This window comes from Brienomyrus brachyistius, chromosome 5 (genome assembly GCF_023856365.1).
Source record: "Brienomyrus brachyistius isolate T26 chromosome 5, BBRACH_0.4, whole genome shotgun sequence".
Taxonomy (NCBI): domain Eukaryota; kingdom Metazoa; phylum Chordata; class Actinopteri; order Osteoglossiformes; family Mormyridae; genus Brienomyrus; species Brienomyrus brachyistius.
In genome coordinates, this window is record NC_064537.1 from 36,037,077 (window position 1) to 36,059,196 (window position 22,120).

The 22,120-nt window shown below is 41.7% G+C and overlaps 2 protein-coding genes across 7 annotated transcripts; both read left to right on the forward strand.

The window, feature by feature from the left end:
* Positions 1-595: 595 nt before the first annotated feature.
* LOC125741667 (zinc finger protein 691-like) lies at positions 596-21,830 on the forward strand. Of its 6 annotated transcripts, none has more exons than XM_049012878.1 (3): positions 596-726; positions 3,164-3,372; positions 3,814-4,887. In XM_049012878.1, the coding sequence occupies exons 2-3, from the start codon at positions 3,177-3,179 to the stop codon at positions 4,767-4,769; spliced, it is 1,152 nt and encodes a 383-aa protein (XP_048868835.1). In that variant the 5' UTR covers positions 596-726; positions 3,164-3,176; the 3' UTR covers positions 4,770-4,887. The 6 variants fall into 6 exon arrangements, with proteins under 6 accessions (XP_048868835.1, XP_048868834.1, XP_048868836.1 ...); XM_049012877.1 differs by lacking the exon at positions 596-726 and adding an exon at positions 727-826; XM_049012879.1 differs by lacking the exon at positions 596-726 and adding an exon at positions 1,225-2,498.
* On the forward strand, positions 667-12,718 carry LOC125741670 (zinc finger protein 16-like). Its single transcript, XM_049012883.1, has 3 exons — positions 667-806; positions 8,340-8,542; positions 9,147-12,718. Exons 2-3 carry the CDS (start codon positions 8,353-8,355, stop codon positions 10,070-10,072), a joined length of 1,116 nt encoding a protein of 371 aa, XP_048868840.1. The 5' UTR covers positions 667-806; positions 8,340-8,352; the 3' UTR covers positions 10,073-12,718.
* Positions 21,831-22,120: the final 290 nt, after the last annotated feature.

A 22,120-nucleotide genomic window follows, 5' to 3' on the forward strand; every position in this document is an offset into this window, starting at 1 on the left:
TTTTCCATCACAGTGAAAGCAGAGAATAAGGACATAAGGAAAAACCATTATTGTAACAGCTTCTGCCCCCCAGGCCGTGTCTCTTCTATACAACCCAGTCGAACCCTGGTTCGAGTCTCTGTGTGTGTGGAGTTTGCATGTTCTCCCCCTGTCGTCGTGGGGTTTCCTCCGGGTACTCCAGTTTCCCCCCACAGTCTAAAAACATGCTGAGGCTAATTGGAGTTGCTAAATTGCCCGTAGGTGTGCATGTGTGCGTGAATGGTGTTTGAGTGTGCCCTGCGATGGGCTGGCCCCCCATCCTGGGTTGTTCCCTGCCTCGTGCCCATTGCTTCCGGGATAGGCTCCGGACCCCCCGCAACCCAGTAGGATAAGTGGTTTGGAAAATGAATGGATGGAGAATGGCGAATTGTTGGGTGCATGCGTGAACCGGAAGGGGCCTGAGAGCAGCGGGGCCTGGGCTACTGGACGATATTAGGTGCAGTTTAAACTCCTCCACAGTAGAGGACAGTATAACAACATGATAATAGAAATTCGGGTGTTGCTAAATCCTTTTGCATATCTCTATGGTGTTCAGCTGGTAGAAGCAGGCTTGAGAAATAAGCAGTTGCGGTGGGATCATAACACACCCTGTTTGTGTGATAGTGTAATCAAGGAAATTGTTTGCTCTGTAAATTACGATCGGGATTTTTGGGAAAGACAGTCGATCATATTTCGTGAAAACATCAGGTAATTCTGACGGGGAAAATAACAGCAATTAAGTTGAATCGTTCGCCGTAAAGAGGACAGGAGGCTGCAGCCTGCAAAAGGCAAGCGACGTCTTTAAATGGTTAATTGTCCTTTCTACCTCTGTGGATGCTATTATAAGGCTTTCGGTAGTTTGGTTTTATGTGACGTGTACTCATCACTGAGCGTTCATTAGCTGCTATTAGGTATGAGTGCTTTTTACCAATTAAAATAGTTTTGGCTGCAGATCAGCATCAGTAAATACTTCTTGGCCGAGGTTATGAAGTATGCATCCTACTCTCTAGTTTCAGTCACACGTAAATAATGACTGGAAAATAACGCGCATATTTGTTGCATGTTTGCTCGAATGAAACTAGCTCAGAATCTGTCATGTGATTCGCCTTATCTGTACCCTCATTGGCAGTGGCAACATAGAATATATATATATATATATATATAATATCGGCGAGATTTAATTATAGGAAAGGTTTATCATCAATTTATTCGCAAGACATTGAGTTTTATTTCTCTGCCGTTCTCGTCACACGGATACCATATGATACAGAAATGTTAACAGATTTTTTCTGTAGTTTTTAATGCATCAATTATAATGTGTCTTGCTGATGTATGCAATTCCATTTTCTCCTGAGATCAATAAAGTATATCTTGTTTTGTATGCCGGTATGACTACAATAGTGATCAAAATTAGAGAACGAGTGACATTTTTGTAATTTACGAAGTCGCTACCTACCCATACTTCCAAGTTATTCTAACATGATTAAATATGGTTTAAAATTCACATTAATCGTACTTATGATTAAATATGATTTTAAAATTATTTCATCAGTGAAAACCATCGAACGCCAGGAAATAAAAGGTATAAACAAGAAATTTGAAAGTCTGCACACAAAATTAGAAAACAGTTTGTTATACTTGACAGTTTTTGGTTCTAATCTGAAATATTTGGCAACCCCAATCTATTTGGAAACATTGGTAGGCATCAATGTGCCTGAAACCCTGTGACGTCAAGTTGTTCAAATGAAGGCTGATGGACTGATCCTCTAAACCATTGGAACAGAAGTTAGTCATTCCAAGAGCTTAATTTCTTGAATATTGAAGCTGTACACAGAAACTAAGTTATTTATGTCTCAGAAAAAGGCTGGTTTCCCACATACGCGCGCAGAAGAGAACAGGACAATAGGGAGACACTCCATGGGGATTGGTTCAACACCGCAGTTGGAATTGCTCACAAAATTAGTTTTGGACAGGGCAAGAATTTGTCTTGATAGGGAAAATATGGACTGAAAGCCAACTTCACAGTGACTAAGCTGCTCATCAGCAAGAAGAAATAAAAGGTTAGACTAGCCCTTTGCTGAGGAGCATATTGTGTGGGCAGAGAACTGGTCCAAATTTAAGTTGGTTAAGATGGTTGGTTAGTTTTGTGCAGCATTGAATTGGGGAAAGTCTTCACTAAAAGTGTGTCAAGAAGTCTGAAATGTTGGGAGGGGGTGTGGGGTGTGTTTTCTGCTGCAGGAGTCAGGCTTTTTATACTTCTACATGACGAGGTGAACGCTAATGAGCATCCGAACCTCCTTCAGCAGCATGAGATTCCTTCCTTACGAGCATCGCCCAGTCAGCCAGTCATTTTTATACAAGACAATTTCCCCTATCAAACTGCTTAATGGATGAAGCAATTCCTCAAAGCTGAGAACATCAAGGTGACGAAATGGCCAGACTAGAGTCCTGATCTGAACCTTATCAAGAATCACTGGAAGGTAATTGGTGACATTTATGGAAAATAAACCCACTACAGTTTCCAAATTCTGGAAGAAACTGGGAGACAAGTTGAAAAATAACAAGCCAGCAGCGTGAGAAATGTCCTGTGGGCACTGATGTGCCAAAGTCATTGAAAGGAAGAGCCTCTGTACTTCTCACACGGGGCACTGCAGTACTCGTGGGCAGTGGCGTCTTAATGGTTAGGGAAACGCACTTGTAATTGAAGGATTGCTGGTTCGAATCCCCGACCAGCAAGGTACCGCCCCCAAGCACTGCTCCCTGGGTGCTGAATTAGCTGCCCCCTGCTATGTCACATTGTCACATATGGGTTAAATGCAGGGAAAACATTTCGTTGTTGTATGCTGTGGTGTGTCAGCAATGACCACTGATCCCCAAATTCGAATTTCTGAAACTTATAGCCATCAAAAAAGTTGACACAATTACTTTGTCGACTTCATCTGCAATAAAATCGTAGCTGTTCTTCATTCAAACCTTCTTCAATTTTTTTGTTTAAACCTTTATTTGTGATGTCGGGTAGTAATTCAAATATGCAGTAACATTGTAAAATCACTCATTTCCTAATTTTGATCACTACTTTATGTAAAACTTTTGTAATTTAATGAATTATCTTTAATTTTCTCCTTTCCTCTTATTTATGTCACAGAAATCGTGACAGGATGTCTAAAATAGAGCGCCTGAACGCCCGCGTGGCGAAGCTCCTGACGGTGGCCGTGCATGAGGTGCTGGAGGTGGTGAAAGAGACCGTGTCGGAGTACCAGGAGAAGACCGCTCGGACGCAGAGGGAAAACGAGAGCCTCAAGCGAAGGCTGCAGGAGCTCCAGGATAAGCTCCAGGACAAGAGAGGAAATGCAGGTAAGTCTGAAATAAGGCCTGCTGTTTATACTTTATCTGTTTCTTTGTACTGCATGTACTGTTTTTGTGTTTGTAACTGTGCACTGTATGTATTTGCTGCTGTATGTAAAATAATATCCCCCTGCAATCAATAGTGTACCTTATATTAAGTATGATTTTCCCACTAAGTGATTTTTCTTTTGCTTCATTCTTTTAATGTTACCCAACAAGTATAAGTCTCAGTAGTTTTGCTTTAATGTTTTTGCACTGATGTGTTTTGTTGGAAAGAAACTGCAATAAAGGTCATCATCAGCCTGTCTACATCTGTGTGATAAATACATACATTTATATACAATGGTCATCATTTAGAAGACCTTTATTACAGTGGTAGTTTGTTAGATGTAATACATGCACAATCTGGGCACTTCATTCCTCAGTGTGTTTCTTTTTTACCCTCTTCAGGAGCAGTACAGCTGGCTGCTCCCGCTGTTTCTGGAGGCAGGGTTACCGTCGTCCACGAACAGCGTGTCGAGCAGGACCAGAGGCTCAGGGGCAGCCAGGACACAGCGATCATACCAGCCGAGGAGAATCGCGAGGCGCCCAACCATGACAGGGATGGATGGGGGCGACAGCGGCGCGATGGACGAGAGTCGAACCATGCAGAACTGGAGCCAGGGGGTCCAGCGACCGGAGCCGCCCACATGCTCTCCGACGTGCCTCAGACTACATTTGCTCTACCTAGCGTTAAAAGTGACAGTGATCTGGATTCAGTTTGCAGGCTGGGAAACACAGTTACTTTAAATACCTCAAATCAGTTTGTATCCAACGAGGTTAAAATGGAGTCCGTGCCACAGGAGCATGTTACGGACGTACACTGCACTGATCAAAACCCGTTTCATTGTCCAGATTCGAATGACAACACAAGACAAACTGAACCGACTCGCGAGCCTCAGCTTGATGCTGCGTCTTATGGGTTGATGTACATAAATGATTATAGCGCCTTCAGGGAGAGATTCACATTGGAAAAACAGCCGTCTGGTACTGCGAAAGCCAGGCAGTATCATAGGACTGAGGAGCAGCATCACTGCATACTCTGTGGGAAGACCTTTAGTGGGGTGGGCAGCTTGAGGATACACCAGCGATGTCACACAGGGGAGAAACCCTACACTTGTCTGCAGTGTGGCCGACGATTCAGCCATGCAGGCGACTTTAAGAAGCACAAGCGAGTGCACACAGGGGAGAAACCATATCGCTGCATGCTGTGTGGGAAGGGCTTCAGTCAGTCAGGGTACCTGAAAATACATCAGAGGTACCACACAGGGGAGAGACCATACTGCTGCAGTCAGTGCGGGAAAAGCTTCAGCCATTCAAGTAATCTTAAAAAACATCAGCAGATTCACGTTGGTCAAACGCCTTAGTTCTTGGAATAATAGTAAAATTATGCCAGAGATATAAACTTGTGGATCAGTTGGACAAAAAAATAGTGGTATTTTTAAATTCTTAAATAAATTTGTTTTGTTGGGTGTTTGGATTGAGTTTTGTATAGCCAGTGATGTGTTTCTTCCAAAAACCATTGGATAAGGTATTTTAACCTCCATCCATTTTCTGAAACTGCTTATCCTACTCAGGGTCATGAGGAGTCTGGAGCCTAAGTGCAAGGCAGGGAACATGCCAGGATGGGGCGCCAACCCATCGCAGGACACACACACACACACACACACCATTCATTAACACAGGCACCCCTACAGACAATTTGGTGACGCCAGTTAGCTTCACCATGTTTTTCTGTACCTACAATTACCAGATGAGTTTTTTTTAACCGTTACTGCTTGGTCTGATTGTCTGTTAATTTTTCAAGTGGTAACATCACATATAACAGCTCATGAGGTACACAATACGACTGTCTGGGACATTATTGTGGGTATGCAGGCTATCACTGTCTCAATGAGCAATAATGTCAATCTGACTAGGCGTTTCGCATGTTGAATGTAGTTCTTAGTCTGCAGTATATTTCACTGACATTTTATCAGAAATAATCAACTACAGTCAACTCATGATGGCTTTTGCAAAAATGTATTTTGTAAGTCATCATGTCATTTATCTATTCATATCTTATTACAAAATAATTATTTTGATCCAAAATCCTCCATTTTGTTGCTTTCCTGTTTTTTTCTTTCTGGGAGAAAACTAAAATGAACAATTAAAAACTGCATGAGGAATAGCTGCATGAATTACAAGCGAAAACACTGGAAAAACTGATATGAATGATTCTAATAGCCTGTATGTCCCCATTTGATCTATTTCTGCATCAGCACTCTTAGGAACAAATTCAAAATGACATTAAATATCAGAGATGAGGGGTCTTTACAGGTGATGCTGTCTTTAACCCACACCATCTACTGCTGGGTAGTCCTGCAAGTCGTGGTTATGAGGGATAACTTGAACGGCTGTGATAAAACACAGTGGTGATTGTACGGGAGTGGGTCAGCTAATGGATCTCTCCGTGGTGCTGACCACAGAAGCATCAGAGGAGTTTGGCTCTATCCCTGGTGCTGAATAGATTGCCCTGGTTCACTTCTGTCCTTCTTTGTCCTCCAAGCTGACTCATTCTGCAGGCTGTGGAAGCTCCATGTGGTGCTTTGTAAAGTACAATATTTCTTTACAGAGATTTACTAACAAATGTTATTCTTACTTTAATCACACTACAGTTTTATTGCATCTTTTTATAACTTATCCTCAATGTATAAAACTAATATAAATACATTCACTGGCCACTTTATTAGGTACACCATGCCTTCAGAGCTGCTTCATAGCATAAATTTGACAAGGTGCTTGAAACATTCCTCAGAGGCTTTGGTCCATGTTGACATGATGACAACACACAGTTGCTACATATTCGTCAGCTATACCTTCATGATGCAAATCTCCTGCTCCACCACATCCCATAGCTGTTCTATTTGATGGAGATCTGATGACAGGAGAGGCCATTTGAATACAGTATCATATTAAAGAAACCAGTCTGGTTTGTTATCATGGGCGGCATGGTGGTGCAGTGGTTAGCACTGTTGCCTCACACCTCTGGGACCTGGGTTGCAGTCTCCGCCTGGGTTACATGTGTGTGAAGTTTGCATGTTCTCCCCATGTCATCGTGGGGTTTCCTCCGGGTACTCCGGTTTCCCCCCACAGTCCAAAAACATGCTGAGGCTAATTGGTCTTCCTAAATTGCCCGTAGGTGTGAATGGTGTGTGAATTTTGGAAAATGGATGGATGAATGGGTATTTTATGCATGGAAAAGTCTCATCTTACCAGACAACATTTTCTCCATCTTATATTGTCCAATTTTGATGAGCTCATGCCTACTGTAGCCTCAAATTTCGGTTTTTAGCTGACAGGACTGGTACTCAGTGTGGTCTTCTGCTGCTGTAGCCCATCTGCTTCAAGGTTGCAATCAGCAGTTATTTGAGTTACTGTTGTCTTTCACTCAGTTTGAATCAGTCTGGGCAGTCATCTCTGATCTCAGCCATCAACAATACATTTTTGCCCAGAGACCCCCCCCCCCATCTCATTTTCACCTTCAAATGCCTTTCTACTCCATTCTGATTTTGATGTGAACATTAACTGAACCTCCTTATCTGAATCTGCATGATTTTAAACATTGGGCTGCTGACGTTTGATTAACTGATTACATATTTGCTTCAATGAGCGTTTGAACAGGTGTACCTAATAAAGCGGCCAGTGAGTGTATGGTTCTATGAATGGTAGCCCTTGTTAGCTTTCACGACATTCCAAAATGACCTGCTTGGCTTGTCCTAAATCAGATGTCTTCATACCTTTCCCATCATGCAAACAGCGGAATATTCATTACCAATTTTTGATCATTGCAAGTTTTCTTGTACCTGCCAATACTTTATTAATTCTGGCATCCCTGAACCTTATAATGAAAAGGGAATTGTACATATAATGCAGCACGTACAGCAGCTCAATAATAAACAAACAAGAAACAAACAAATAAATAAACAAAAATTTCATCATTACAAATAGCCGCTGTTGACAAGGGTGTAGATTTTGGTAAGGACTGTAGGGACCTGTCTCTACCAGTATTATGGGAGTAACGTGCTAATAAGGGGTGGGGGTTTTGGACTGACTTGGTCCCTAACAATGCTGAAACCAAACCTGTGCCCTTGCCTGTTGACATAATGACGCTCAGATTTGGCTCTCCGCAGGAAATAATTGTCTTGGCCTGTAACAACTGAAATGTACAGGTGCAGTTCAGCTTCCCAACCGTTGGTGGCAGTAGATTTTACAACAACGTAAACACTCTAGATCTCTTCTAGACACATGTCTATGGTAAAAATACACAGCTGAGTATATTGGAAGGGATCAATGCGAGTAATGAAATATATTGAGGCGTTATCCGTAATAGGCAATAAATGACCTCTTTGGGGCGTTAAAAAAATCGCTAATACAGAATGATCTTTATCTTAAGTGTAACACAATATTTCGTGATTTTAGCACTATAAAAGAGGGTGGGGGGTTCTTTTGCGGAGAGTAAATAGATGGTAAAATTGGTCAATACTGATACCAGTGGTGACCAAGTTTTACATCAGTATTTGTCAGCTTTAATGGCATCTACCTTTGATATAATTCTTTGTTAGGGCCATCTACATTGATTATCATTAATGTAACTACCTAAAGTAATTTGCTTCAACGATTAGAAAGTACAGTTAAGAAGGGTCCTGCATAACGTATCGAGAGCGGAAAGCAAAATATACAAACCCAAGGTAACCAGCGCTTTATTTTATAACATTACGGTCAGACGGTCGAGTTGCTATATTATTAGAGCTAAATATAATTTAGATATATTTTGCCACATCTTGAATGCCGGGTTTCTGCGGTAGGTAATACAAGCAAGTGAACCCCTGCCGATATAACGACATTATGTCGCTCACAAGATTTCTGTCGTAACTAGTGTTACATGTGTGTTACAGGAATCGTGACAGGATGTCTAAAATAGAGCGCCTGAATGCCCGTGTGGCGAAGCTCCTGACGGTGGCCGTGCATGAGGTGCTGGAGGTGGTGAAAGAGACCGTGTCGGAGTACCAGGAGAAGACCGCTCGGACGCAGAGGGAAAACGAGAGCCTCAAGCGGAGGCTGCAGGAGCTCCAGGATAAGCTCAAGAGAGTGCGCATCGGTAGGTCTCAGAGGAGTGCCCCCCAGCAACAGGAAAAAAAGTCAGTTCATTTATATTAAAAACACGTTAGTAGCACATGGTATCTGAATGCTAACTAGCTAGCTCTCGTCTGTTGCACAAGAAAAGTAGTGAAATATTAAAACTCCTGCAAATAACTGAAAACTTACGGAATGCAACCAGAATTATTTCTTTTGATTTTTCACTTGCTGTTTTGCACCTCCTAATCAGATGGCGCCCTGGGTGATCGCCTATGTCACTTATAGGGTGGTCCGGCCCTGTGTGCAAATATGATTAGTGAAGTATCCAATGGAAAGTGTGTACAACCTTAATCATGCCGATTTGTTTTCAAAAGCCCATTACTGTTTAGCTGTGATGTTCTGACCTTTATAATAAATATTTTACAGCATGACCAACAACTAAAATGTCGCCTAAGTAATACAGGCTCAGAATCCTTCTCAGGATATCTGTCTTGTTCAGGTCTTCTCTCTAATTAGCATGATGCCTTCTGTTCAGTGGTTTTTGCAAGTTCTTTTTATGGTTACTGAATGCTGAATTCAGCCAGGTCCTCAGAAACAGAATTGAGCTTTATCTTCTGGGTCCACAGGGGCTGTGCATCCTGTTGCTTTTCCTGTTACTGGAGAGAGGGACCTGGCTGAGCACTGTGACCGGGAGTGGAGCCCTGGGCTGAGGACAGATTCAGACTTTGCAGCTTCTGGGGAGAAACAGGAGTTCCATGAGCAGCCTGTGGTGAAGGACAGTGGTGATGAGAGTCGAGAGCTGGAACTGGCTCACCTGGCAGAGCCGGAGACTGAGTGTGACATACTGGTGTCCGAGTTAAACGCCATGAGCTCTGATTGTGTCGATACAGCACTGTCTGTGTTCCAGCCTCAGCCGGTGCAGGGTAATGGTAATCTGGGTGCCATACATAACGGCACCCTTACGGAACCTATGTGTTCCAATCCTGACTATTGCATTCTACCAAGTTTGGCTTCTGATGAAATTAAAACGGAGCCGGAACCAGTGGAATACGCAGCCGCGGCTCCGCACATGCATCAAGGGAACTGCTATGACCATACTGAATCTAGTAGCAATGTGCCACATAGCGAATCTGGAGGCGATGCCCAGCAGGTCAACACAGGGACGCATGGAATGCTGTACATGCAGCCAGATCACAGTGCGTTGGAGGACATCTTTACAATCACAAAAAACATGAGGTGTTCTGCAGACACCCAGAAAAGAAATCAGAACCCCAGGCTGGAAGAGCAACATCGCTGTGTCCTGTGTGGTAAGACGTTCAGCCGGGTTGGAAATCTCCGGATACATCAGCGGTGCCACACTGGGGAAAAACCGTACTGCTGCATACAGTGTGGAAGATGCTTTAGCCATGCGGGAAATCTTAAAAAACACAAGCGAGTCCACACAGGGGAGAGGCCATACAGCTGTCACCAGTGTGGCAAAACCTTCAGTCAATCAAGTCACCTGAAGAAGCACCAGAAAATTCATATTATCAGACACCTGAGTGTGGGATGAGTGGTCAGAATGAAATAATCTGCAGTCACAGTGTATTTTAAAATGAATTGCTGTAAAAAATGTTCAATATAGCATATTTATGATACTTTACCATTTGTATGAGTATGTGGGATTTCTTTAGTTCTTTCATATCACGTCTTACTAGGTGAGAGTGAGGTTTGGGGGTTAGAGTGCTCGAACGGCACCCCAAAACAGTTTTCAAGATCATGCTTAAGGTGAACAGTAATAAAATTACTATGCCAGTCACGGGATTCAACCCAGCAGCCATCCAGTCACAGACATGGAGTCCTAGCCCATAGAGCAGTGGTATTCACACTCTGGGGCAGAAAGGAATTGGAGGGGGGGGGGAAGGGGGCACAGGTACTGTATAGGGAAAAAAAAGCAACTGTAGAGGGGGGCTGTTGAGCTGCAACCTTTAGAAATATTAAAAATAATGTGAACACAATATGTCCATACACATTATATGGTGCTGCCAGTTTAAAATAATATGTGAAATAGGCACCATGTACTGAAAATATTGAACTGTTATCGCTAGTGGCGTAACGTAAGTTTACGGTGGGAGAGCTGCTCAGTTAATGCTTACATACTTGGAGGAACCATGGAGAAATTTTTAGCTGCTGGTATTTAAAAAAAATGTGATGGCAAAGTAACACCTAAAACAAGAAAAAACAGAAAATATGATGACCCTCATCTGGCAGCTTGACTTCAATTATTGTCAGTGGAGAGGTATGGTCCTTTTATGTGGTTTGTGCATGTAACAGCAGTAGGCCGCATGCAGGCACCTTCTTCCCATTGCATTGCAGGGCAAAGTTTATTTATGATCTTTGTGTGTGTGTGTGTGTGTGTGTGTGTGTAGGGGGGTTCAAGACAAACATTAGCTCTAGGGGGCTATGTGAGAAAGTTTAGCCTTCCATATTCTGTTGTTTAGGATAAAGATCTTATTATGGCAGAAAATTTGATAATTGAAATATACAGCTTGTACACAGAGAAATTTCAAATTTTACATTTACCTTCATCCCTGTTTTAAATTCAATCAAGCTCTGTTATTTGGTGGGTGCAGAATTGTTATTCATAGCTGTACACCTATGAAACTTTTTTTTCTGAATATACAGTACAGGCCAAAAGTTTGGACACACCTTCTCATTCAATGTATTGTCTTTATTTTCATGACCATTGGTACATTGAACCATCTACATTGGTAGATTCTCACTGAAGGCATCAAAACTATGAATGAACACATGTGGAGTTATGTACTTAACAAAAAAAGGTGACATAACTGAAAACATGTTTTATATTCTAGTTTCTTCAAAATAGCCACCCTTTGCTATGATTACTGCTTTGCACCCTTGCTAAACACCTCTGGGAACTCCTTCAAGACTGTTGGAAAACCATTTCAGGTGAATACCTCTTGAAGCTCATCGAGAGAATGCCAAGAGTGTGCAAAGCACATTTTGAAGAAACTAGAATATAAAACACGTTTTCAGTTATGTCACCTTTTTTTGTTAAGTGCATAACTCCACATGTGTTCATTCATAGTTTTGATGCCTTCAATGAGAATCTACCAATGGTCATGAAAATAAAGACAACACATTGAATGAGAAGGTGTGTCCAAACTTTTGGCCTGTACTGTATGAAAATAATTTTAATAGGATAACATTTAAAAAGCTATATTAAATTACTTGAAAATATTCTTGGTTACTTGTTTTGACTTTTGGGACTTTATAGAAAGGGCTCTGTAGTATCGCTGCACATATCTTCCTCAAATATACAGTCTGGAAAAATTACTCCAATATATGTAGAGGTCAAGTAAAGGTGAAACCCTTTCAATTCCAAGTGATCTACACATGTTCATGTTTAAATCTTACCAAGTTCATGGTGCCTTTGGGAAAGAAAACACTTTCAATGGAAAACATCTATCTCTCTTCCACCCACTTATCCAATAAAGGTAAGGCAAAGCAAAACGTATAATTAAAAGCAGCAGCCAGAACTGACAGTTTTTTTTTTTTTTTTATTCCAACAGTCATTTTCAATATTTGGAAACATTTCATAAATGTTAAAACAACCTAACAAGTGCCCAGGTGCTTTGTAAGAGAATAGGAGCACTTAGATCCTGGTCGTAGCACCACTAAAAGGTGACTGCAAATGCAAGTAAATTGTTGGCTAAACGCTATTGATAGCCTATGAGGAGCTTTAGAAAATAATCTTGCACTCGGTGTATCTTTAATCATGATCTGCTAACTCTTATCTATCAGAAAATATTTCAAATAAATCACTTTGATTTTGATGGTGAAGCATGTACTATTGTGGAATTAAATTTTTAGTACATGACAGGAACCGTAAGTTCTCAACTGTTTTGTAGACTGCAGATAACCAACACACCTTGACTCGTTTAGATGGGACACATGGTGACATGGTGATTGTACACTCTAGGGTTCTGTTTAGGTAAGAAACAGATGTTACTTAATCTGTTGTTTTTCCAACATACACTTTCTTCTGATGGTGGGTAACACAAATGGGTATGTAAGGGTAGTTCTGATTTGCTGCCTGGTGAAGGTTAGCATATAAGAGGGAAGCCCTGAATGTATTCTTTGAATATGAATGTCTATGCTTCCACACTGTAATGCTAATAAAGCCTTCTGTGACTGACCTACTTGCTTGTACTTTCTATAGAACCATACAGAAATGAAATGTATTGTTACCCAAATTCTTTCAGCTCCCTCAGTTAAAACTATTTTAAGGCCACATGGATGTTTTTGTTCTTTGTCTGGAAGGCTTCCTTATGAAATATGGTATTTGAAATAGGGAATTATGCATGAGGACAAGCAGAGGGACCACAACCAAAAGCATTTATAAAGATCACATAGGCAGATACCACATACAATGACCAGCAAAGAGCAGGCACATATATACACAGGTAACAGGAACAGGACCAAACAACGTAATAGGTGTGGGTCATTGACAATAACCAAACACTAGGGCTAGGAATAACTAGATGCAGGTGAGGGTAATAAATACTAAACACTAAGGACTTAAATGCTAGTAACGGGTTGGTCAGTGACATCTGCTGGACAAACAGGAAAACAACAAAAAGGACAGGGCATGCATTGACCCCGAACACCATATGTGCCCTTGAGAGGTAAAGTGGGCTATCCCACAAAAACAAAGTTTTGAGAAAATGAGCTCCAAAGTTGAACTTTTTTCAAAAAATCAGTGTGCCTATACCCTACAACTGATATATATCATAGGTAGCACAGAGGTATGACTTAATAACAACGTATCCAATTGAAAATATTCAATAAAAAGGGGGTAGGGGTCAAAAATGTGGGATAGCCCACTTTACCTCTCAAGGGCACATAGTTAGGCTGTGTTACGAATTCAGGAGCTGCATTGGAATGCATCACAGTGGTGCGACAAGGCTGTCCCATTTCAAAGGCTCCTTCAAATGAGGTTGAACTTTTGCCCAGTAGTGAAGAATCCACTCGATGGATCCTTTGCAGCCCATTGTATCCCAAGACTCCTCAGAAGTAAAATGTGTCCCAGCTAGGCGATAAGAGTGGCACTCCATGACTCAAGGGTAAAAGCGGGAACAGCTGTCTATGGCTATGCTGTCCCATTAAACAATGCTTTCTGTTTGACCCTCAAAGAACACAAACTACAAAGGCTGCACACAACCTTAGTCGTTAAATGGAATGGTCTGGCCTGTGGATAATTTCCTGCCTGTTTGCGTCACCAGTTGTTCCTACCTTTACTCTTGCATCATGAAGCGTCGCTTCGATCGCCTAGCTGGGACACACCCACTTTATCTCCATGTGATGAATCTTGAGATAGGTTGGGAAAAGAAGGAAGCATTTTTCGACTGCATTTGAAGGAGCCTTCGAAAATGGGCCTTCAAATGTTGCCTTTGCATTTGAAGGATGCAGCCCCTGAATTGGAATGCAGCCCATGTCACGGTACATGTCAACAAGTGGTCCTTTGTGCAGTTCTTCTGAACTTGCCCTTTCTTAAAGTAAGCTAATTCATTTATATTATATCATTTTAAAACCCCAGAGCAGCAGAATCTTTACTTGTAGATTACATTTGTTTGAAAAATTGGATAGATCACTATCACTGATGTTGAAAATTGCAAATAAGCGCAGTACAACATGGGCAGTAATTTCCCTTGCCTTACTTCTGCCTGCGATGACGCCCATAGAATGCTTGAAAGTGTATTTTCTTCGATGTATTCTTATTATCCTTTGATGTTTAAAAGCCTGAAAATTCAATCCCAAGTGCTATTTTAGATAATTAATTAAGTAAACATTTCCTGTGATGTGGACCCTCATAATTTTCGTTAATATTAAGAATATTATTACATTGGTCAAAATGTTCATTCATGATTATATCTTGTATCTATGAATTTGAATGTTAAATTGATTTTCTATTATAAATTCTGTGTGCAAAAAAGATAGACCAAGTTTAACAATATTGCTGCAGGAGGAATTTCTTTTAGTTTACTGACAAATACGTGTAACAGTTAACCAATTGTATAATTATCCTCCATTATCTGGAGACTGTTGGAGGAGGCATGAAAGAGGAAATGCTCTTGAAAGGATGCCATTCAGTCACAGCGAAACATCATTGGCAGTTTGAATGCAAGATGATTTTAACATGTGGGAGTAACCCAGAGTAATTCGTAGGGCAGACATAGCTGTATAATGCTTGAGGGATAGTGGAGATTGCTTCTGTAACATTTAACATATCAAGTCACATTTACACTTGTGTGTACTTGAGATGATTGTGGGTGGTTTTTACAAAATTATTCAGCAAGATCAAAGTAATCTGATAGGATCAGATCAGAAAATAGCATTTTTCAAAACAAATCTCCACATTTCTGGTGTAAATCATTTGGACTTTTATTCTGTAATCCAATCCAATTGCCACATTTGGGTTTTTCAAAACCAGGGGTATAATTTGGGTAGCCGAAGAAAAAAATCGGTTCAAATCGGCAAATCCTCATTTTTCTCCCTATGCTGAGGAATTGGATTTGCACTTTAGCTAGCTGTACAGGGTTTTTTGTTCTTACTGTTTCCATTCTTGGAATCCCATCGCTACTTTGTTGAGCATGCCTTCTCCTAGGTTGGGGTGATGGCGGTTCGGCAGATTTTATATTTCCTGAATATGTTGACTCCACAATGATGACTCCAGGTTCAGCCCCCACAGAGGTAAACCTTCTCTGGGGTGAGGATGAGGTTAAGAGGCTCACAATCACCTGAGATCCTGGTACTGACTCACCCTCTGAGGCAGAGCAAATTCCATGCAGAGTTTGGGATTTGGGTCCAGCAGTAATGTCCAGCACCATGTCAGTGAATTCCCGTCCTTGGTGGGACTTATTCCGAGTTTTAGCTAACTGGATTCATAGTTGTCTTTATAAACTTTCTGCTTTAAATTTAAGTTTCTCCTGCTCAGTGGCCCTTAACTGGCCAGTTCCAGTCACATTACCATGGTCGCAACCCAAACATCCTGCTACGTTTTTGAAGTAATTACACTCTTCTGGCCTGGGAAAGAAAATGTACCTTTAAAGGTGAAGTACAATGTATCCTGGTAATGTATTTGTTTCTGCTAGTGTGAAATTAGCCCCGTTTGGTTTAATATCTGCTTAGTCCATTTTGTCTTCAGATTAATATTATTTTGCTTGATGGCAAATCTGTGTTAAGGTTGCTTACACCACCACTGCAAGACCACCATTAGAAATACTATGGTGAATTGTTATTCTTCAAATGTTTATTAAATACATGTTTTGTTTAATAAAATCAAACGTGCAAATTGCATTTGTATTAAAATGCATTACTGTTTGAAAATGGAAAAAATAAATACTGCTTTTCTCCTGAAGTGGTATATTATAGATTTATTTAATTCAGAAAGAACTAATATATGCGCCCAACAGGTGGCAGCTGATTTATAAAACATGTAGATTTCCATATACAGTACTTGTGATACACTCTCTGGACAAACATGGCCATTACACCTACAGGAACTTATCACATCTGAATCCAAATCTATAGGCATAAATAGGGAGTTGGTCCCCCCTTTGCAGCTGCCTTTCTTCTGGGAAGGCTTTCCACAAGATTTTGGAGTGCAACTGTGGGAATCTTTGACCATTCATCCAGGAAATCCATTTGTGAGGTGAAGTACTCATGTTGAATGTGAAGGTCTGGCTCCCAATCTCCGTTCAGGTTCATTTCAAAAGTTTGACAGGGTTGACGTCATGGCTCTGTGTGGCCAGTCAAGTTCTTTCACACTAAACTTACCCAACCATGTCTTTATGGACCTTGCTTTGTGCATTTGGGTACATTCATGCTGGAACAGAAAAGGGCCTTCCCCAAACAGTTCCCACAAAGTTGGAAGCATAGAATTGTCCAAAATGTCTTGGTATGGTGAAGCATTAAGAGTTCCCTTCACTGGAACTAAGGGGGCAACCCAATCCCTGAAAAACAACCGCCATACCTTTATTCCACCTACACCAAACTTTACAGTTGGCATGATGCAGCCAGGCAGGTAACATTTTCCTGGTATCTGATAAACCCAGACTTGTCCATCAGACTGCCAGACAGAGAAGCATGATTCATCACTTCACAGAACACGTTTCCACTGCTCCAGAGTGCAATGGCAGTGAGCTTTACATCACTTCATCTGATGCTTGGCATTGCACGTGGTGATGTGAGGCTTACATGCAGCTGCTCATTCCATGAAGCTCCCGGTGCAGAGTTATTGTGCTGGGGTTAATGCCAGTGGAAGTTTGGAACTCTGCAGTTACCCAGTCAACAGAGTGTTAGTGACTTGTACGCACTATGCACCTCAGCTCTCGGCAACCCTGTTCTGTTACTTTATGTGGTCTGTCACTTTGTGGCTATTTTTCTTTTGTTCTTAAATGCTTCCACTTTGCAATAATACCACTTACAGTAGACCACAGAATATCTAGGAAGGAAAAAATTTCAGAAACTGACTTACTGCAAAGGTGGCATCCTATCACAGTACCATGCTTGAATTCACTAAGCTCTTCAGAATGACACATTGTCCCTCAAATGTTTGTAAACCTGGCTGCATGACTCAGTGTTTGATTTTATACATTTGTGGCAATGGGTCTGAAGGAAACACCTAATTTGATTTGCATTATACAATACATTGACGGTTTGAAAAACTGGGACAAAATAATTTAGCTCTATTTGATCTTACATGAAAGGGGGATTTGATTATCTAGACAATGTTAAATCAGGGTAACAGTGTTGAAAAACTGACCCATGGTTATTTTGCAAATTCTGAAATCTGTATAGAGTAGTATTTTTCACATATGTGTTGCCTAATCTTAAAAACTGAAATTCTAATGTGTTTCTCTAGATTACCGCCAAAATGAAAGGTTTCTTGTATAGAAAAGACAATCTATTATTCTATATAATTAAAAACTTGAATGAACTACCATAATAAGTGATATTTTTACACTCCGGTCCTGTAGGTGGCGGAGTCTTGTTTTTCAATAAGCGTAACGTTGTGATGAGTGACCATTATTCGCTTCCTCTCGCGGACAACGGGGTGTTTCCGATGTTCTTTCCTATTTGCTATCGCCAGAAAAAATAAGTTGATATATTACGAAGTTCAGCATTAGGCCTGTCTTCGGAAGATCGAGGCTTCCGGAACCGCTGTAATCGAGGTTGTGCTCGTTCCTCGCTGGGAGGAGGGAGCTGGTGACACTCGGATAATGGTCGGTGTTGAGGATACAGTGGGCAGCGCCGTCCGTGCTACTCTCCGACCTGAGAAACAACAGTCCTGAGCGCCTTGGGGTCACGACTTGGTACCGGAACAGCAGCCGCTTTGAGGGGCTTTAACGGGCCGGCGGCGCCGAGGCATTGTGTGAAGTAACTTGGCTGGCGGAGCGAGCCGGGAATAAGAGACGGCGGAGACCTGACGATCCGAGGACCAGAGAAGGTAGCTGGTCGCCAAAGTTTGTCTGTTTTCATTGTTATTTTTATCTGTTGTTTTCATTGAAATCCTTGCTTATTTTAGTCTTAGCAAGAGATTTAGGCATACGGACCAGAGTCTCTATGCTGTGAATGAGAAGATGTCTGGGACCAATCGCCTGGCCTGTGGCTCAGGACCGCCTTCCTCCTCCTAAAAGTTACATTCAGTGAAAGCGCCACAGCTGTAGCTGTGATAGTCTGGTTAATTTACTTTCCTCGTAATCTACTCAATGAAACCTCATTCTCACCAAGCGTAGTTTCTGGGTTTTGTGTGTAAATGCGATACAGAAATGCCAGAGTACATACACCCTAATCGAGCATAGTCAAACAGCACATACTAGTATTTAATATACATTTTAACGATGAAAGTGAGACGTCATCTAAAGATACAATTAAAACTTCTTAATCGAGACTTTGGCACATCGTAAAATTACATACAAAATTGCTGGACTTCTCTTTCAAAAGAGACTCGTCTATCATTAATAATAAGACAGTACAGTACAATGCAGAAAATAAGACCGTGGCAGTGGAGGCCTAATGGTTAGGGAAGCGTGTTTGTGATTGAAACATTGCTGGTTCGAATCCCTGACCAGCAAAGTGCTCCCTTGCACTGTTCCCTAGGTCCTAAATAATAGCTCCCCACTGCAATGTCATAATGGTTTGGTTTACATGCAGAAGACACATGTTATTCTGTGGTGTGTCACTAATGATAGTTAATTAATTTCATATTTATCAGCCTGTTCCATTCTTATAGAATTCTATAAAATAAAACACTGTTTAGATCAATGTTTCTGTATTCCACTATTAAAATGTAACTCAAGAAAGAGAATTCATTGCAAAGTCACCAGTTTTCTGCAAGATTTTCCAGGTTCCATGTGTCTTACAGGAATCGTGACAGGATGTCTAAAATAGAGCGCCTGAATGCCCGTGTGGCGAAGCTCCTGACGGTGGCCGTGCATGAGGTGCTGGAGGTGGTGAAAGAGACCGTGTCGGAGTACCAGGAGAAGACCGCTCGGACGCAGAGGGAAAACGAGAGCCTCAAGCGGAGGCTGCAGGAGCTCCAGGATAAGCTCAAGAGAGGAAACACAGGTAAATCATGAATTGAATAATGTGGCAGCTTTTGTAGTACTCTGTCATCATTAGGGGGTGGTATGTGGGTCTGTGCATTAGGACCCTATGATCACAAGGTCGCTGGATCAAATCCCATGTCTGGCAGAGTGATGTCACCATTGGCCCTTAACCCCAGTTGATCCAGGGGCTCTACTCTCTGAACCTGCTAAATGAATAGGATGTATGTAAGAAATGTAGGATGGTAATAGTTCAAATTAAGTTTTTAAAAATCTGTTTTATTAGGTTTTATATGTTACTGGGTGCCCAATACGTCGATCGCGATCTACTGGTCATTCGCAAAGGTAGTGTGGGTAGATAAAAAGTGTGGGCATAAAAAAAAGGATGGATGATGCGTTCAACCGCGCCAGCTATTGCAAATCTCTAGCAAGCGACCAAGTCAACTTGCTAGAGTTTATTTCTCAATTTATTTATTCAATTAAATTTATTTCTACTAAACTTAAGAAAGGGTATAAAAATGAATGGGGGAGCTGGACCAAGTAAGAAGCCAAAAACCTGGCACTTCCACACGGAATGGGAGCAGGACTTTTTCCCCCCACAATGTCATATTTGAAGTGCGTTTTGCCTGACAGTCTACTATTGTTATTCCAAAGAAGGGAAATGTGGAGGAGCGGCATTTTCGGGCTGTTCATAAAAACTATGACATTAACCTCCGAAAAGTGAGCTAAGAAAGAGAAAGGTGAAGGAAGTAAAATCCCAGTTCAATTAAAAAATGTTTTATTCATCCCAAAGGGAAATTATTATTATCCATCCATCCATCCATCCATCCATTTTCCAAACCGCTTATCCTACTGGGTCGCGGGGGGTCCGGAGCCTATCCCAGAAGCAATGGGCACGAGGCAGGGAACAACCCAGGATGGGGGGCCAGCCCATCGCAGGGCACACTCACACACCATTCACTCTCACATACACACCTACGGGCCATTTAGCAAGTCCAATTAGCCTCAGCATGTTTTTGGACTGTGGGGGGAAACCGGAGTACCCGGAGGAAACCCTACGACGACATGGGGAGAACATGCAAACTTCACACACATGTAACCCAGGCGGAGACTCGAACCCGGGTCCCAGAGGTGTGAGGCAACAGTGCAATAATAATAATAATAATAATAATAATAATAAAGAATACTTGGTATATCTATAAATAAATATATGCATTTTTCATTTAGACTTGGTCATTTATAAGTAGCTCGCAAGCTGAAAGAGTGTGGGTACCTCTGTCATAAATGAATCAGTGGATTTCATACTGACAATTTGAGCCGGTCTGTCTTCATGCTGGTTTGTCTTATCCACCTGTTCTAGGTACTGTTCAGTCTGTTGCACTTCATCTGTCTGGAGAAAGAGTTCCCAGTGAGCAGGAGCGGAGCCCCGGGCTCAGGCAGAGCACAGAGCTACATCTGGCTGAAGAGAAGCAGGAACCCCCCGAGGAAGCCAGCGCCATGCAGAGGGAGGAGGATCTAAGCATATTGGAACCGAATGCCACACCAGAGCCAGAGAGCGACTACAGTGTAACGTTACCTGAAAGTGACGAAGGAGGTCCTGAATGTGGTTCTCAGATGTCCGACACGGACCTGTCAGTGTTTGGGCCTCGTTTGAAAAGTGCCCCCGACCTGGACTCTATTCACGTCGTGCGTATATCTGATGGACTGCCTGCTGGTGCCTTTGGTTTAGCAAGGCAACCAGGTTTTTCCTCTGATGAAATTAAAATGGAAGCAGAATTGCCTGATTACGTAATGGCGAGAAGGCACATATCCCAGAGTCCTTTTGATGAACATGCAGATTCAAATGCTAATGCAGTGCAGCAGGAACCCACCAACGAGGCCCCTCAAGATAACATGGTGGATTTACCTTTTGGTCATTCTCACTCAAACTACAGTGCCATGGGAAGGAGGTTTGCGTTTGGCAAAAACACTAGGAGCACTCATGACAGTAGAAAACACAAGCAGTACTACAGGAAGGACGAAGATCATCGCTGCATCTTGTGCGGAAAGACCTTTAGCCGAATCGGAAACCTGAGGATACATCAGAGATGCCACACGGGAGAGAAACCTTACTGCTGCACGCAGTGTGGAAGGTGCTTCAGTCAGGCGGGTGACCTCAAGAAACACAAACGAGTGCACACGGGTGAGAAACCCTACTACTGTACTCAGTGCGGCAAGAGCTTCAGTCGTGGGGAAAACTTGAAACGGCACCAGAAGATTCACATAGGAGAGACTCTGCACCTCCATCAAGTATGGAGAGACCCACAATCTAATAAGGCACTTTGAGAATTAAAGCTGTGTCTCTGTTGTTGATTGTCGGTTATGCAAATATATATCCTTCCCTATAAAATTATATTTTTTTACTAGATAACATTATTCTTGGTTTTTGTTTTACACAAGGCTATTGCTGGATGTTGTGTTAAGCTGTATTTATTGATTTGTTTAGTAACATGTAGCTGTATGTGAAAACCAGTGCTGCTTAAGCTTATCTTATCGTTTCATACTGACACTGAACCATCTTCAGCAAATGCATTTACTGTTGTGCATTTCCTCACTGCCATAAAATAAAATTAGTCATCACTATAGCCTCCAATTTACATGTTGATTCTAAAATAAATATAAATAAATAGTGGCTATTGTGTGTCACTTTTTAAAATAAGATCATGTGTGGTGCATTGATGCTTTTATCAGTCTAATATGTTCCTGCAAGATTTTTTTTGGTTGCATAACTTCTGCTTTGCTTCCTGAACCTTATTTATTTCTTGGATATAAACTCCTTTTGGAAATATTGACTGGCACAGGAGTTCCCCTTACTTGGCTTTCAGTTCTCTGGTGCTTTGCATGTATGCTGTAAAATGGGGTGGGGGTGTTGAGGACAATAGCTGACTACTCTTGCATTGTTTTTGGAGAGCAACTCATCTCACACAGTACACAGCCCGTACAAATTTATT